General features: G+C 43.1%; 2 protein-coding genes across 3 annotated transcripts in view; one reads left to right on the forward strand and one right to left on the reverse strand.

Moving 5' to 3' along the window:
* Nucleotides 1-16,817, reverse strand: part of LOC126473269 (E3 ubiquitin-protein ligase Ubr3) — a 297,943-nt gene that overhangs the window by 155,669 nt on the left and 125,457 nt on the right. The window lies entirely within an intron of this gene.
* LOC126473270 (uncharacterized) overlaps nucleotides 1-16,817 on the forward strand; it is a 36,573-nt gene that overhangs the window by 12,982 nt on the left and 6,774 nt on the right. The window contains exon 3 of the mRNA XM_050100222.1: nucleotides 4,759-5,115. Coding sequence (XP_049956179.1) covers nucleotides 4,759-5,115 — 357 coding nt within the window. The remainder of the gene's footprint in view (nucleotides 1-4,758; nucleotides 5,116-16,817) is intronic.

Consider the following 16,817-nt stretch of genomic DNA (forward strand, 5'->3'; position numbering starts at 1 on the left):
TATTTACATTTAAATATAAATGTCATTGATTGCCTTTATTACTAAGAACGAAAAGAAAGAAGTGAGAAGCTTTTTTTTCCAACTAACATTCCAACTGGCTGTACCAAGGAAGGGCGCATGTTCTTGACAGCTGCTTATCCTTTGCAAAGCCCTTTTCATTTTTACCAGTTCTACTCTTTTCTTCTTCTCCCCCCTCCTCAAACACACCGCGAACACAGCTGTGCAGTGAAAAGTCGGTATAAAGAGAATAACAGTCCTAAACAGACGGCAAGTGTTTTTTGACAATAAATGTATGGTTAAATGTTAAACTGTTTCGAGGAGGGGGAATCTTTATTGTCAGAGGTAGTGACATTTGAGACAACCTATATTTTTCTTTTCTGCTCCTTTCTTTATCTTTCTTTCGTATGACTGCAATGCTGTGAAGATAAAATAAGAAAGACTAACATAAAAAAGATTAAATAACAAAGACTCATGCCCAAGACACTGGAAATGTTCGATTCCAATAACTAGTCAATTTCCAGAAAATCTGCGATTCTTGGACTTGTGGAATTGGAATCTGCACGTGACTCATCACTAATTAAAATCATTATGGATAAACTTTTTTACTAATTTTTTGCAGTAGTACAGTATAAGTAAAATTACTACCTACAGGCTACCTACTTAATATAAACTATACATCATTTCAAGAATAACTTTTAAACTTGAGTTTTTTTATTATGTACTCCCAAGAATTGGCATCATTAAAATGTATAGTTATGTTTACAGTCCAATTTATTTCCCCTAATAACATCTCCCTAACTCTAAAGCAACTTTTTCAACTTGGTTACCCAACCACTATACAAGTAGTGTTGAAAAACGCCTTTTCCAATACAGAATATCAATTCCAAATTTTTTATAAGCGCCACTTATCAATTAATCTTTAAAATACACAAATGCCCATCACTTATGAATTTTGAGCATTTGTACAGGCATTTATCCTGGACACTCGCCTCAACTTATAAATGCCCAGGCATTTTACATCACTACCCATAACATCACAGCAACTGTTACAGGTATTAGATTATGTTTCCCAAACTAAACATAAAGCATCCTGATCTGCGTTTACTATTTTTCTCCACAAATTTTAATGACAACTGGTTTTTCCATTTATTAATCATCAGCTTTTCCGCACAAGCGACTTATCATTTGGTGCCCACTCTCCCCTGTTTTCCTATGTACACGTTCACAATTCCCGCCCTTCTTTTTCTTGTGGCAATCCAGGATTAGGCCTTGGGGCCTCTTTCGGTATCACCATCTCTTCCTCGGCCTTCCCACAATTATAGATTTATTACATTGCTTGTCAGGGGATTCTCTGAGCTGACAGGGAATACATACTCTTTCGAACCATATTTCGTTGGATTACTTTTTCAGTCGATGGTTTCACCACTAGGGATTTCCTTATTTCTTCATTTCTTATTCTGCCAGCTTTTCACTGGTCTAAGGAACGCCATTTATGATGCTTCAAGTTGTGTTAAGCCTTCTAATATTAATGTCGAACTTCCTGCTCCGTTTAGTACTGTGGGAAGTGTCACGACTATCAAATTTCATCTGGGTCTCTCTTCTAGTTTTACCCTTCAGTTTTCTTATCACGCCACATACGTTGATGGGTAATGATTTTCTTATTTTTGTCACATCCTAGATACTGGAGTGGGACGCCTATTATTATGTTGTTATATTATTGATGATTATTTTAGTCCTCATAGGGTAATTTGCATGAAAGGCCAGTGTCAGTTTTCGGTACTGCTTGTGATACGCACTGTATACAAATCTTTTACTTGAGCGCCTCTGGCGACCTTTCCAACGTGGTGCCGTCAGGTGGCACCTCGTGTCGCTTGGGCCTTAAACCGTCCCCGATGGCAACTTGTGGAATATAGGAAACCCCAATCATAGCTGAGGAAGCTTTATTAATAAAGCGAAATGCACCTTATTAAAAATACGTAATTTTTACCACGCTTAGAATGTAAAAAAGTAAAACTTAATTTAAAAAGTGTTTGTACACGTTGATTTAAATAACTTTATGACTGGCGTTTCAGTGAGTGGATCTTAGTTCTTTCTTGAGCGCCACGTGCTGTGTAGACGAATCTACAAACATATTCCGCAATCCACCGCAAGGTGCTCAGTTGACGGCACTCTATACCACTATCAGTCGTTTCCTTTCCAGATGAAATTACAGACTGGAGCGAGGGAAAAACGATTGTCTACATGCCTCCGCACGAGCCCTAATTTATCGTATCATCGCGGTTCTTACGCGAAAAAATAGGATCGTTCTGCAGTCAGATTCAAATACCTGGTTCTCCAAATTTTCTCAATAGTGTTCCTCGAAAAGAACGTCCTTTCCTCCGGGGATTCGCATTTGAGTTCCCGAAGCATCTCCATAACACTTGCGTGTCGATCGAACCCACCGGTAACAAATCTAGCAGCCAACCTCTGAATTGCTTCCGTGTCTTCCTTTAATCCGACTTGTAGCGGATCACAAACACACTAGCAGTACTCAAGAATAGGTAGAAGCGTCCAGTATGCAGTCTCCTCTACAGATGATCTACGCTTCCCTACAATTTCTCCCAATAACCCGAAGTCGATCATTCATTCGCCTTTCCTACCACAATTCTCACATGCTCATTCCATTTCATATCACTTTGCAACATTACACTCAGATATTTAAACGACCTGGCTTTGTCAAGCTGTGCACCACTAATGCTGTATCCACAGGTTTGTTTTTCCTGCACATCCACATTAACTTACAGTTCATTACACCAATTATAAATTTTGTCAAAGGCGTCTGGTATCATCCTACAGTCAGTCATCTTTGAAACCTTCCGAGCATCGTCAGCAAATAACCGCAGATCGCTGCCTACCCTGTCCACCCGATCATTTGTGTGTATAGAAAATTGTAGCAGTCTTATCACATATCCTTGGGAAACTCCTGGCGATACCGTTGTCGCCGATGAAAACTCGCCGTCGTGCACAACGTGGTGGATTCTATTACTTAGTTTTTGAGCCACTCACATACTCCGTATGCTCGTTAACAAATGGAGTACCGTGTGAAATGTTTCTCGGGAATCTAGAAATATACTGTTACATCCATAGTTTGCCGAAACCATGTACGAAAAGGGCAAGCTCAGTTTCGCCCGAGCGATGCTTTTTGAAACTGTACCGATTCGTGGACAGGCGAAATACCCTTCAGACTTCAAGAAGAATATAATAATTCCAATCCCAAAGAAAGCAGGTGCTGACAGATGTGAAAATTACTGAACTATCAGTTTAATAAGTCACGGATTCAAAATACTAACGTGAATTCTTTACAGGCGAATGGAAAAACTGGTAGAAGTCGACCTCGCGGAAGATCAGTTTGGATTTCATAGAAATATTGGAACACATGAGGCAATACTGACCCTACGACTTATCTTAGAAGCTAGATCAAGGAAAGGCAAACCTATATTTCTAGCATTTGTAGACTTAGAGAAAGCTTTTGACAATGTTGACTGGAATACTCTCTTTCAAATTCTGAAGGAGGCAGGGGTAAAATACAGGGAGCGAGAGGCTATTTACAATTTGTACAGAAACCAGATGGCAGTTATAAGAGTCGAGGGACATGAAAGGGAAGCAGTGGTTGGGAAGGGAGTGAGACAGGGTTGTAGCCTCTCCCCGATTTATTCAATCTGTATATCGAGCAAGCAGTAAAGGAAACAAAAGAAAAATTCGGAGTAGGTATTAAAATCCATGGAGAAGAAATAAAAACTTTGAGGTTCGCCGATGACATTGTAATTCTGTCAGCGACAGCAAAGGTCTTGGAAGAGCAGTTGAACGGAATGGACAGTGTCTTGAAAGGAGGATATAAGATGAACATCAACAAAAGCAAAATGAGGATAATGGAATGTAGTCGAATTAAGTCGGGTGATGCTGAGGGATTAGATTAGGAAATGAGACACTTAAAGTAGTAAAGGAGTTTTGCTATTTGGGGAGCAAAATAACTGATGTTGGTCGAAGTAGAGAAGATATAAAATAAAGACTGGCAATGGCAAGGAAAGAGTTTCTGAAGAAGAGAAATTTGTTAACATCGGGTATAGATTCAAGTGTCAGGAAGTCGTTTCTGAAAGTATTTGTATGGAGTGTAGCCATGTATGGAAGTGGAACATGGACAATAACTAGTTTGGACAAGAAGAGAATAGAAGCTTTCGAAATGTGGTGCTACAGAAGAATGCTGAAGATTAGATGGGTAGATCACGTAACTAATGAGGAGGTATTGAATAGGATTGGGGAGAAGAGAAGTCAGTGGCACAACTTGACTAGAAGAAGGGATCGGTTGGTAGGACATGTTCTGAGGTATCAAGGGATCACCAATTTGGTATTGGAGGGCAGCGTGGAGGGTAAAAATCGTAGAGGGAGACCAAGAGATGAATACACTAAACAGACACAAAAGGATGTAGGTTGCAGTAGGTACTGGGAGATGAAGAAGCTTGCACAGGATAGAGTAGCATGGAGAGCTGCATCAAACCAGTCTCAGGACTGAAGACCACAACAACAACAACCTTTTCGTAGACATACGCTTTCCGGTCTCTAGGAAATTTATTATACTCGAACTGAGAATATGTTCCAAGATAAATGCTAAGCTCTGTCAAGTGTAGCTGGCTGTACGCCGATAACATTGCCCCTAACAAATACAACCTGTCTATTGACTTTTTTTTAATTTACGGAGCCTTTTCACGGGTACTGTTACAGGTGGAGTACCAGCTGGACCGCGTCGCGATGCACAGTGCGGAGGCGGCACGCCAGGCTGCTATGCTAATACGCACACTGCCGCAGCAGCTGCGCTTCGAACTACAACTGTCTGAGCTCGACAGGCTGCTGTCCAAGGTGCGTGTGGTGGACGAGCAGCTGCAAGAATATATAATTAACGGTTGGGACAACGAAACCAACGGCTGGATCATCGAGCGGGCCACAATCGAGGACTTGGCGTTCAGCATCGTGTCGCACCGCGAGGGTTCCGTGCGGGCCGCACTCGACCGCCTGGACGATCTGCTCCAAGGCTCCTTCCACGGTTCCCCGCTCCTTATCAGACTCGCCCTCTCTATGCGTGTAAGTATGGATACCGTGCTTCTTCAGTAGACACAATGAAGCTCTCAAACAGAAGGCCGAGTACTAAACGTGGTCGGTTCTTCACTGCGAAGACAGGTTTAAAACAGCGTTCTACGATGTACATTATTCACCGTAATTGAACCCTAATGTAAACAATGTTTAACACATGAATTTTTCATTGGAAACTGCTTTCTCTGCCCCGTGTGTGATCATGTCGTTCGTGTGCGACGCGAAAATGTGTGGAGTTCCTTCAAGTCCTGTAGTAAGACATAGGTGCAGAAAAATTAGAAAATATATAGAAACAGATGGTGCTTAACGTTTGCGAGAATATATATAAAGCGGCCGTGAGGGCATCGCAACTGCAGGTTAAAATACGCTAGCTATGACACTCCAACACAAACGTACCAACATAATCGTATGTGGCTTACAGGAAGTATAGTCCAATGAGGTAACAAACTAGGAGAAATACTTACTGCAACGATTACATCCGAATTAAACTTACGATGAACAGAGTGTCCTACGCAAGTCTCTTCATCCTTGCGTAACTTTAGTGCCCTACATCCTCTCAAGCCTTGGTGTCCACTACAATGTTTACTCCCTGCACTTTCCTCTCCCCCCCCCCCCCCCCCCCCCAGTGTCCAATGGTAATAATGCTTTGGTGGGAATTCCACTCGCTATGGCCGCGCAAAAAATGAGGATGTTCGCTCAAGTTGTGTACAAAATGAAGGGAACTCGTCTCCATTGGTCCGAAGGCAGGGAAGCTCCGTCGCGGAAACAGGTCTGCTATCTGACCCAGGTGGAGGGAAGACCAACAAAGCGGTGGACTGGCAATAGAGCGGCTGCACTCCTCTCTCCTTCCACTTACCTCTTTACGTCTTCTAATGGCGAAACTGTCAACTACCACAGCAAAAAAATGCTTTAGTAGGTGTGTACCCTACTTGAGCTTTCGCTCGGGCGTACTGTCTACGAACTTACTTAGCGCTACTTTTGGGGGAGAAAATGAGGAACGGGAACGGAAGAAGATTCTCCCCTCACGATGACATTCGCGGGTAGCAATTACACAAAGGGTATATATCACACACTGTTTCAATCAGAGAAGCAATATCCGGGTGTTACGACCTACGGGAATCAAGACTGATTATATGTTTCATATTATATAAAAATTTTCTAATAACCTACCAGATGAAACTAGCAGGAATGCTACAGTATAAATATCAGTTTTCCAAAATACGAATTATAACGCTGCTAGAGCGCTGAAATATACACTGATCAGCCACAACGTTATGATCACCGACTTGCTATCGATACAAACCCGTCTAGGCAATATCAGCATCACCTGGCGAGGAATGACTGCTTGTCTTACACACGCACTGTGCATGCAATACCAACCACTGTGCAGAATGGGGAAGGCTCGCGATCTGTCTGAGTTTGACCGAGAGCATATTCTGATGTCCCGGGGGCTCAGCACGAGTATTTCGAAAACTGCGCAACTTTTCGGGTATCCGAGGAGTGCTGTGGTGTCTGTCTTTGTGGCGAAACGGGGTTGAGCGGCCAGCCCTTATTACAGATGTCGGACGTCTTAGGCTGGGCAGACTGGTAAAACATGACAGGTGGCGAACTGTGGCGGAACTAACATCAGACTTTAATGCTGGGTAGAGAACAAGTGTGTGTGAACACATACTTCACCTAACACCCCGAACGATGGAACTCCGCAGCCGACGAGCCATGCATGTGCCAATATTAACACCACGTCGTCGGCAACTGCGACTGAAATGGGCAAGTAACCATCGGCACTGGACGTCGGTGCAGTGGCAGAGCCTTGCATGGTCTGATGAATCCCGATACCTTCTTCATCATGCCGATGGGAGAACGCGAATCCGTCGTCTTCCAGGGGAACAGCTCCTTGACACCTGTACTGTGGGATGGAGACAAGCTGGCGGCAGCTTCATTGTGTTCTGGGGAACATTAACATGGGCATGGATGGGTCTACTGGAGCTCGCGCCAGGCACCATGACGGCAAATGAGTATCGTACACTGGTTGCACACGTATACCCTTGATGACGATCATGTTTCCCGACGGCAGTGGTATTTTCCAACAAAATGGTGCGTCGTATCACAAGATCAGGTGTGTGATGGAGTGGTTCGAGGAACACAGTGGCTAGTTCCAATTGATGTGCTGGCCCCCCAACTCGCCAGATTTGAATCCAATCTAATACATCTGGGAAGTGATTGAACGTGGAATTTACGGGAATCGCGTGACTTTTGTTTGCAGATGTGGTGCCAAATCCCTACCACGGCCTCACTGCTTCCAAGCTACTACGCGTCGCCGATGTTATACGTGACATACCGACTATTAGATAGGTGGTCATAATGTTCTGGCTGATCAGTGTGTGCAATTCCTAAGTTTGATCTTAGCCGGTGGATTATGCTCTGCACGAATCCTTCAGACCTTCGCCAGTAACACTGGGGAGAGGTGAAGAACCAAATGCCACTTTTTATGAACGCTGTAATTTGCTTTCGTAGTGCTATCACATTTTCTACTCTTGGAAAAAGGAAACTGATATTTCGCCCCGCCCCCTCTCCCCACCCAAACCCTCAAAAAATCGTAAGAAAGGAAACTTTTCTAATTAATTGGCTTAAGCAACCCTCCGTGGTCTCTGAGCTAACAGTGGCATACGAAATCTATTTTCTTTTTTACTAATTTGAAATCAAATTAACGCATTATGGACCATTCCAATGGTTGTTAAGTCATATGCGTGAGGTAGTTCTGATCTGAGTACAATCTGCTATCAGAAGCAATCACTTGTCGCATTTTATCGCCTGAATCTTAACAAGGCTCATCCTCTGACATCCCGATTGTGTTTTTAGATAAAGTCGTGATCTTGTCGAGTCTCCGCTACCGACTGAAGATCAATGAATTGTTAACTGCCGAGAAGAATTATTATCTGTCTTTATTAAGTGCTGCAATACGCAGTACTTGGAATACGGAGATTATAATGAAAACCACACACGCTGACGGAACTGACGGTGAAGCAACCTTAATTCTCTGTATTTATATTCCATAATTCTGCTATAAGAGACTGCAGTACATCAGGACGGAGTGGTAAGGAGCTTTGAACGCCGCGATCGAGCCTGCTGTAAACGGTGAATGCATGATTCTAGCCTCCGCGAGGTACAAGCTTCGATACCTGGCCCGTATGCACTACGCGCAGTCGCCGACTGAATAACAGTCTCTCTAGTTTTCAGCTGACTGTGAATATATGCATTTAATTCTTACATCTACAGTCTTACCATACCATCTCAGGCTTTGCTTAAAAAAATTAAAAGTAAAGTTAGGGAGATAGTATACAGTGATACCCGAATGCCTAACCTGCTTTGAGAGAAGGTTGGACAAAGTTCATAACGTTACGTTAGCGTTTATAAAGCGGTATGTATTCTATCGGCTGGAAATGTGCTTAATCCGAAAAACTGCCCATGGGTGTATTTTTTCCATCATCGCACTTTTGTAACAAAAAACGTCATTATAGCGAGTGACGCTGAGGGTGAAATGTGGGTCAACCATCGATGTATGACATCACAGAAAGGTTGAAAGGAAACAAATACAGTCAGTCGGCTTGGCTGAATCACGGTAATGATTAATACTGGAAACATGCGACACGAAAGTATTCTCGAAGGCGGAACTGAAAAAAATCGAGTTGTTCTGTATAAGAGTGCACTAGTTGTACATGAATCGTAAGTGATGTGATCTCTGAGAGAGATCTCTCGGCATGACGGAGATTTCTCGGCATGACTGATCAATAGTGTGCTATACACAATTTATAAGACAGTTCATTAGACTGACAGCGGCAAAGGGGAAACCAAGCGCATTGTAAGTTAAATATTCGTTGGCGTGTTTCATGGTCACTTGATGTCATTTGTTTTGACAGTGGCGATCGCCAAAGCACACAAGTTGTGAAATTTGCGGTTTCCCAATTCCTTGTGAGATTCAGTCGTGCTTGCCTTATCGCTGAATGCGTCACACACAGATCAGTCGAGGAAGCTAGTTCCTGCACAGCAGCGGAAGTGAGTCAAAGTGAGCGAAGTCCGCCCGAAAGACGTTACCGGCGGTTGTGTAATTCCCCCTCCCCCCAAACTTCCTGATACGCTTCTAGACAATTCTGAGACTTCTTAAACCTCATTGGATTATGTCTTGGATAGTTCTTACAATCAATAAGGACGGGGGAACGTTAGCCGGGCGGTGTTGGAGCATTATCGTCTTACGTATTTTTACAATTGCCAATCTGAAACAAAGCGCTGAGAAAAATTTAAGAACTACTGAGAGTTGTTCTGGAACATAAGGAAAACAACAGATACTGAAGAAGTAATTCTTATTAGTAGATAATAGCTGACATACTAAAAATTTTAGATGTTTCATTTTTGTCTCTGGAGAAAGTGGAAGGCAATGGAGAAAGCTTTGTGCATTCGCGAAGGAATGTGTGTGTGCCGAGAAAATCTTCGGAAGTACCTTTGTATTTGTACTGCTAAATGTTTTCCCTTGTTTTGCTCAGTTTAATTATGGGAAGTACGATGTGAGATCAGGGACAAAACTAGTTAGTACCAAACTGAACGGTCATTTGTCGAAATTGCGACTGGCTGCGGTGTCATCAAACTGCTTTCTTCCTCTATATGGAGAACACAGTCTGCAGCAGATGCTAGCGGCAGCTATCGTTTTCTCGTCACTATCTCCAACGCAACACATCAAATAAACAAAGACAATGGAAGGTGTTTGTTAGGTTGTCACGTGAAGGGGAGGTGAAAACTGAAAATATAAAAAATACAAACGTAAGAAACTGAACCTGTTCGAGAAGGAAGAAGAAAAGAACTGATAACATACGGAGTGAACTTCACTGATAATCAATGTAAAGATACAAGAAGCAAGTGTAAACAATGTCAAGCTGGTAACGTAATCGTGGGCCACATGTGTTTCACGGTCAGATGTGTGCTGCGAACAATGTCAAAATTCCATCACTGTTTTTCTCTTGTTGCATTAGATACAAAGGTATTCGGTTATCATCGCCGCACGCTAATGGAGCCCACGGATGTATGTGTGTGCCGCGGGGAGGGGAGCATCGTTACAAAAACTTAAGCTTTGGAACGCTTGACGCACTAAAATTAGTATGGCACATATATTAGGCATACATGTCAAGCTTCTTACAGTTTTAGCGATTAGAAGTTGTAATCAGACACTCAACACACTATACTGGTTCCATCTTTGTACTACGCCTATTCATTAATCGCTGTCCGTCACAGTTCTTCAGTAACCAAATCATCTAAAATGGTTCAAATGGCTCTGAGCACTATGGGACTTAACATCTGTGGTCATCAGTCCCCTAGAACTTAGAACTAATTAAACCTAACTAACCGAAGGACATCACACATATCCATGCCCGAGGCAGGATTCGAACCTGCGCCCGTAGCAGTCACGCGGCTCCGGACTGTGCGCCTAGAACCGCGAGACCACCGCGGCCGGCAACCAAATCATCTCCCTGCATTCGTAGTTCACTGTTATACGCGGGGTGAACTATGAACTACAACTCCACCGACAAACTTTCTAAGGCGGTAGCATCGATTAAAACAAGAGAAAGTCCTAAACATTGCCTCGAAAGAGAATACCTTAAGAAGTATGAGCAACTGTTCATCTTCGCTACTGTGAGAAACATCTACTGAACAAGGGCTTTAGAGCTCCTGTCTACTTGACTTTTTTTCTTGCTTTGGACCATACTACCACCTCTGAAAGTTTGTTGATAGAGTTCTGGTTCACATTTTATTTTTTCTGCCAACTGGCCTCAAAAAGTTTCTGACGAGTGTAATACGATTTTTTCAAGTAGCTGAATGGAGGTTACAAACATTAAATAGCAGTCAACTCATAGGACCATCATACTCATTTCAAATATTACACGATAATACATAGGCTGGAAACTTAAGAGCTTCAAGGGTACCAAAATTAAGGCGTTTTAGTTGCTAAACTAATTCTGTGTCACACAGTTAAAAATTTAAGAAATCACTCAAGATGTATTGTAATAAGCCTCCAATAAAATCTGCTGTGCACGTGATTGTGTTATGGCATGTATCAAACTGCGCCTGTGGCTTCACTGACTTCAAGGACTTACAAATATTTATGCAACCGACTATAGAGAATATGTTCTTCCCAATGTTAGTCATCACATTTAGTAACACGAAGGCTTTTAATAGGAGAAACGTCAAGAACTGCAGGTTTTTCGGGATCGGAGAGCAGCGATTTGAAAATTACTATGAGGTACAAGAAAACAAAATTAACAGGAAATAGACTGGGATAACAGATGTAATTAATTCTGTAGCAATGATCAAATGGGTATGGGCGGCAAGAGTGCTCATACCCGAGGGCTATTTGGGGGGGGGGGGGGGGGGGGGGAGGGGAGGCGCCCCAGACCCCCTAGTTCTAAGGGGATGGAAAAAATAGTGTAGCCAGGTGTTTACCTCTCAACAAAATGATCAAACAGGTTTCTAATTGGGTCAGAACTGGAGCTTTTTTTATGGCTACCTATGAATCGCCATTCGCCTTTCAGAATATTAAAAACACATTTCCAGGTCTAACTCCCCCCCCCCCCCCCCCCACACGAACTATCGTATGGACGCCCTTGATGGGCGGGATATGTACCCCGGCGAATGGGAAACTCTTCGCTGGCATATCTGCGAATAGCACGAAACAACTGAATAATTAAAGTTGATTAGATGACATTAGAAAACTTATAAGATGAACATGTATGTGTATGACTGAAAACTAATGCATAAGCAGATCGAGTCTTAAAAAGCAGTTGGTGTCAAACGGCTGATAACAGTGAAGAGAAACCTGTCTCCACTCGTTACGAACTTCCGGAAATACTTGATATATACAATTATGATCACCAAGTGGATTCAGAATACGGTAGGGCATTTTTATTTCCGGTGAGATGTTCATACCAGCTGATTAACGAAACAGAAGTAAAGCATAATACATATGACTGGTTACAACATTTCAGTCGCAACAGACGTACCACAATAGAAATAAACGGATGCGGCTACAACCTATTTCTTTACATAGCTTGCCGCCTACAGATTGCAGAGTCCCTGCAAAAAATACTTTGCTTTGGATCGTGTGTTGTTTCGTACGTTTAACGTGGGCCCTGAAACAAAAGGAGAATAAGAACAACGAAGAAGGAGGAAGCCATGTTCTTATCAACAGCGGATGCGGTCCGGACGCGCCCTATCACTGTCTATGCCTTTTCTCGCCGCAACCCGATACTTGACGTCCTGCTCTTGCCCGTGTAGTCAGCCACATACCGAGGTAACGTCACGGTCTGGGTGCTACGTAAGCCGCGTGCCTATGATCCCAGGGTCACAGTTCAAAGGTCAACTACGAATTCTGGCGTGTCGCACTAAGGAACACGCCTGACAACGGCACATCACGCTATAACCACTCTTATTCAAAAATTAAAGACCTGCATTTCGATCACGACTAGGGATATTGTGACCGTAGTCACATCACATGAACCGAGAATAGATATAGCGCATTGTGTACGATACGCACATTACCGAATGCTGCGCTCTTTCTTCGAAAGGTGCAACTTTTAACACTGCTTTATTTGACCTGGTAATGTTGCGAAATTTGTTGCTATGAAAATGTCACAAAACTCGTTTCGGTACTTTCGACAGAAATCTGTACGTTGCGAAACATTATCTGGTTATGGGGTATTGTAATGTCGTCGTGACCGGCATCTAAGCATGGTCAACAGATTGTAAATTACCAAGTCAGACTTATCTTAGAAGCTAGATTAAGGAAAGGCAAACCTACGTTTCTAGCATTTGTAGACTTAGTGAAAGCTTTTGACAATGTTGACTGGAATACTCTCTTTCAAATTCTGAGGATGGCAGGGGTAAAATACAGGGAGCGAAAGGCTATTTACAATTTGTACAGAAACCAGATGGCAGTTATAACAGTCGAAGGACATGAAAGGGAAGCAGTGGTTGGGAAGGGAGTGAGACAGGGTTGTAGCCTCTCCCCGATGTTATTCAATCTGTATACTGAGCAAGCAGTGAGGCAAACACAAGAAAAATTCAGAGCAGGTATTAAAATCCATGGAGAAGAAATAAAAACTTTGAGGTTCGCCAATGACATTGTAATTTTGTCAGAGACAGCAAAGGACTTGGAAGAGCAGCTGAACGGAATGGACAGTGTCTTGAAAGGAGGATATAAGATGAACATCAACAAAAGCAAAACGATAATGGAATGTAGTCGAATTAAGTCGGGTAATGCTGAGGGAATTAGATTAGGAAATGAGACACTTAGATGGTCGAAGTAGAGAGGATATAAAATGTAGACTGGCAATAGCAAGGAAAGCGTTTCTGAAGAAGAGAAATTTGTTAACATCGAGTATAGATTTAAGCGTCAGGAAGTCTTTTCTGAAAGTTTTTGTTTGGAGTGTAGCCATGTATGGAAGTGAAACATGGACAATAAATAGTTTGGACAAGAAGAGAATAGAAGCTTTCGAAATGTGATGCTACAGAAGAATGCTGAAGATTAGATGGGTAGATCACATAACTAATGAGGAGGTATTGAATAGGACTGGGGAGAAGAGGAGTTTTTGGCACAGCGTGACTAGAAGGAGGGATCGGTTGGTAGGACACGTTCTGAGGCATCAAGGGATCACCAATTTAGTATTGGAGGGCAGCGTGGATGGTAAAAATCGTAGAGGGAGACCAAGAGATGAATACACTAAACAGATTCAGAAGGATGTGGTTGCAGTAGGTACTGGGGGATGAAGAAGCTTCCACTGGATGGAGAGCTGCATCAAACCAGTCTCAGGACTGAAGACCACAACAACAACATGTCAGAGTTCAGTATCTTAAACCCAGGGGCAATCACGTACCAAGGCTCAGGCTATCGAACGGATTAAAACGGTTTACAAAATGTTAACATACGTGGATACAGACAAGGGGCTTGTGGATGTGGATTTCATTTCCGTTATCCGTATAGACTGCTTACTTCTCCATCATGGCCTTCGACTCATTAAAAGTCTGATTTCTGTACTAGCTGTAAATAAAATTTTGTTCCTTTAATTTTACCCCTCACACCTTAGGAATTTTAAACTTAGAGTCAACACTGTTGAAAGTTGGGTTTGTTTTTCTTCAAACTATCTTCCAGGAAAGTCCTACGGAAGAAAATCCTACGGTCAGTATTGTTTCGCTTACAGATGTCAGTAAACTCTTTTCGTTGCCGGTTTGCTGATATTGGAGACGAGATAAATTCGAAGCCTTCAGGAACGCGCGGAGACGACGGTGCTACGGGCTCGAAGACTGTGCCGCAGGGGCGACTGGACGACGCGTGCGCGGCAGTTCCCACAGCATCCCTCACATCCTGCTCGCACAATGAGACCGTCCTCGGAGGGGCGGGGGCGTTGGAGGGGAAGGCGCCGAGCCGGCCAGCTTGCCAAACGCAACGGCTTTCGCTGCACGGGCCGATGCAATTTGTCGTTCGAACTGCTAGACGTGTACTAACAGTGCCGGATCTGGGAACCCTAAATGTTTACAGAATCGTAAAAAACGACATTACGCCGCGAACACGGATTGTGTGGTACGGAGACGACTCGTAAAACCTTTTATAGAGTTCTCAAGAAAGTTTCCTGAACATCGAAATTATGTCGCGTCCTTCTTGGTGTCTGCACAAGTACTGTTACCTTCAACAGGAGCAAACAGGTTATTTTCAAAGTTACAAGAAAAGCATACCGTAGAAGTTGTCTTCCAAAATTATTCTTCTTCCGAGGAACCGCTCTGAATATTTGTAGACACGAAGTGCCGAGTACCACCTACAGGGCGCAGTTTAAAGAAACTGTCCTAACTCCATGGGAGAGAGCGGAGTGTCTCCCTAGGACCCATAGTCAAAGGAGAACGCAAACAGTGGAAACTAGTGGATTCAAAACCACGGAAAGAGTCGAAGACTCAAACATCAACAGACAAGATGATCCTGACAACGCCTAAGTTCATTCTGCACAGAACTCAATCACTTATGCTGCTAGTTTGGGCTACAAATTTTGAAGCACGCCGTTTTCTCCTTACGTGGTACCCTGTGACTTATTCCTCTTTCCACGGATGCCAAGCATATCCAGAATGAAGACATTGTGATTTTGGAGTTAGAACGTTTTCTGAACAGCCAAACATCTACAACCGAAGTCTCCGTCAGATTATCCATCCTTGGCCAAAAGTGTCGCATTGAGAGAGAGACTAACACAGTCACGAAGTGTCGTAGTGTCTGCTTGATTTTTTTTCTAGGTAATGATATTATGGACTAACTCTCGTATTATGTTCATAAATGATACGTACATTACATGTAAACATCTCGGTGCCCACATTCGCTTGAAGAAACAGTAATACTTCTAAACTCTTTAAAAGCCATACGGCTCAGAAGATATCAACCGAAGTTAACAGCCAAACTGTAGCGTTCCCATGTTACAAACATTGACAGAAGACTTTCAGAATAATTACCACTGACAATATCAGTTGTGGTGACAACAGCTCTGTTTGCAGACGTTACAAATGTTTGAGATCCCAGTACGTATTTGTCGCTGGCGATACCATCAATTTCCCCGACCTGGACAAATAATACAGCAACGAAGCGACTGGAATCTGCGACGAACATCTTGCAAAACAAGGCGCTCTGAGCGCTGAAACACGTCAACGTAGCGGGTGATGGGTGGAACAGGCGCACGGTGGGGAGAGAGAGAGAGAGAGAGAGAGAGAGAGAGAGAGAGAGTGGAGGCGGCAAGGAACGTAGGATGGGGGCGCACCGTTAAGCACTCAAGGCAGGCTACAACAGGCAGAGTTGTCCGGGCCGTTTGCCCTCACGTCATTTATCACCTCAGGTGTTCGTCTGGGAAGAGGAGAAAACGTCGTCTAGCAAAACCATAAATGTTCATATGCAAATGGTGCACATAAATAGGTTAGTAGTTATTCCTTTCGGAACTGCCTTTCGTAGCACCCTTGCAATCAATTCTAAATGATTTTGCCAGGAAATACTTTGTTTTTACCACAGGCGGAGGTTGGGAGGGGACGGAGGGTCATTATAATCGAAGGAAACGAAACCAAGAAAACTGCTGTTTCGTGGGATGTGATCCTAAGTGAATGAGAAATATGGGCAACAATACTATAAAAAACAATTAGGAAACTGCAATTAGATTTTCGACGAAGGCAGTCAAAGATACCAAACACTGATGAAATGAATAATGTGCTAACAAACACAATAAACGCTAGTTATGACGCTTACTCAAATGTCATCGTTGTGTAGGTAGGTTGCTTTCCACGACTACTTTTGTAACTATCTTTGCTGAAATCAACCTCGCTGCAATAGTGGCGGAGGCGCAATAATAATGGACGTGAATGACTCACAGTTTGAACTTAACGGCCACAAAATAACAGCACAATACTGTTTACGTGAAGGTCGTCGTCACCACCCGGTGGTAACCGTTATGAAAGTGACGGACTTTTAACGTATTGACCGACTTTTATCCCTGCGTGGCCGTTCGATGACGTTACTGTCCGTATGCAAACTTTTCAATACGCCTTGATTACTTGCAGGTAAATAATTTCGTTGTTTTTAAGTGATGGACGGGATACATGCTTCTCGAAGAAAGAACTCTGAGTGTACTTAGCGG

The sequence above is a fragment of the Schistocerca serialis genome, chromosome 4 (genome assembly GCF_023864345.2).
Source record: "Schistocerca serialis cubense isolate TAMUIC-IGC-003099 chromosome 4, iqSchSeri2.2, whole genome shotgun sequence".
NCBI classification, from domain to species: domain Eukaryota; kingdom Metazoa; phylum Arthropoda; class Insecta; order Orthoptera; family Acrididae; genus Schistocerca; species Schistocerca serialis.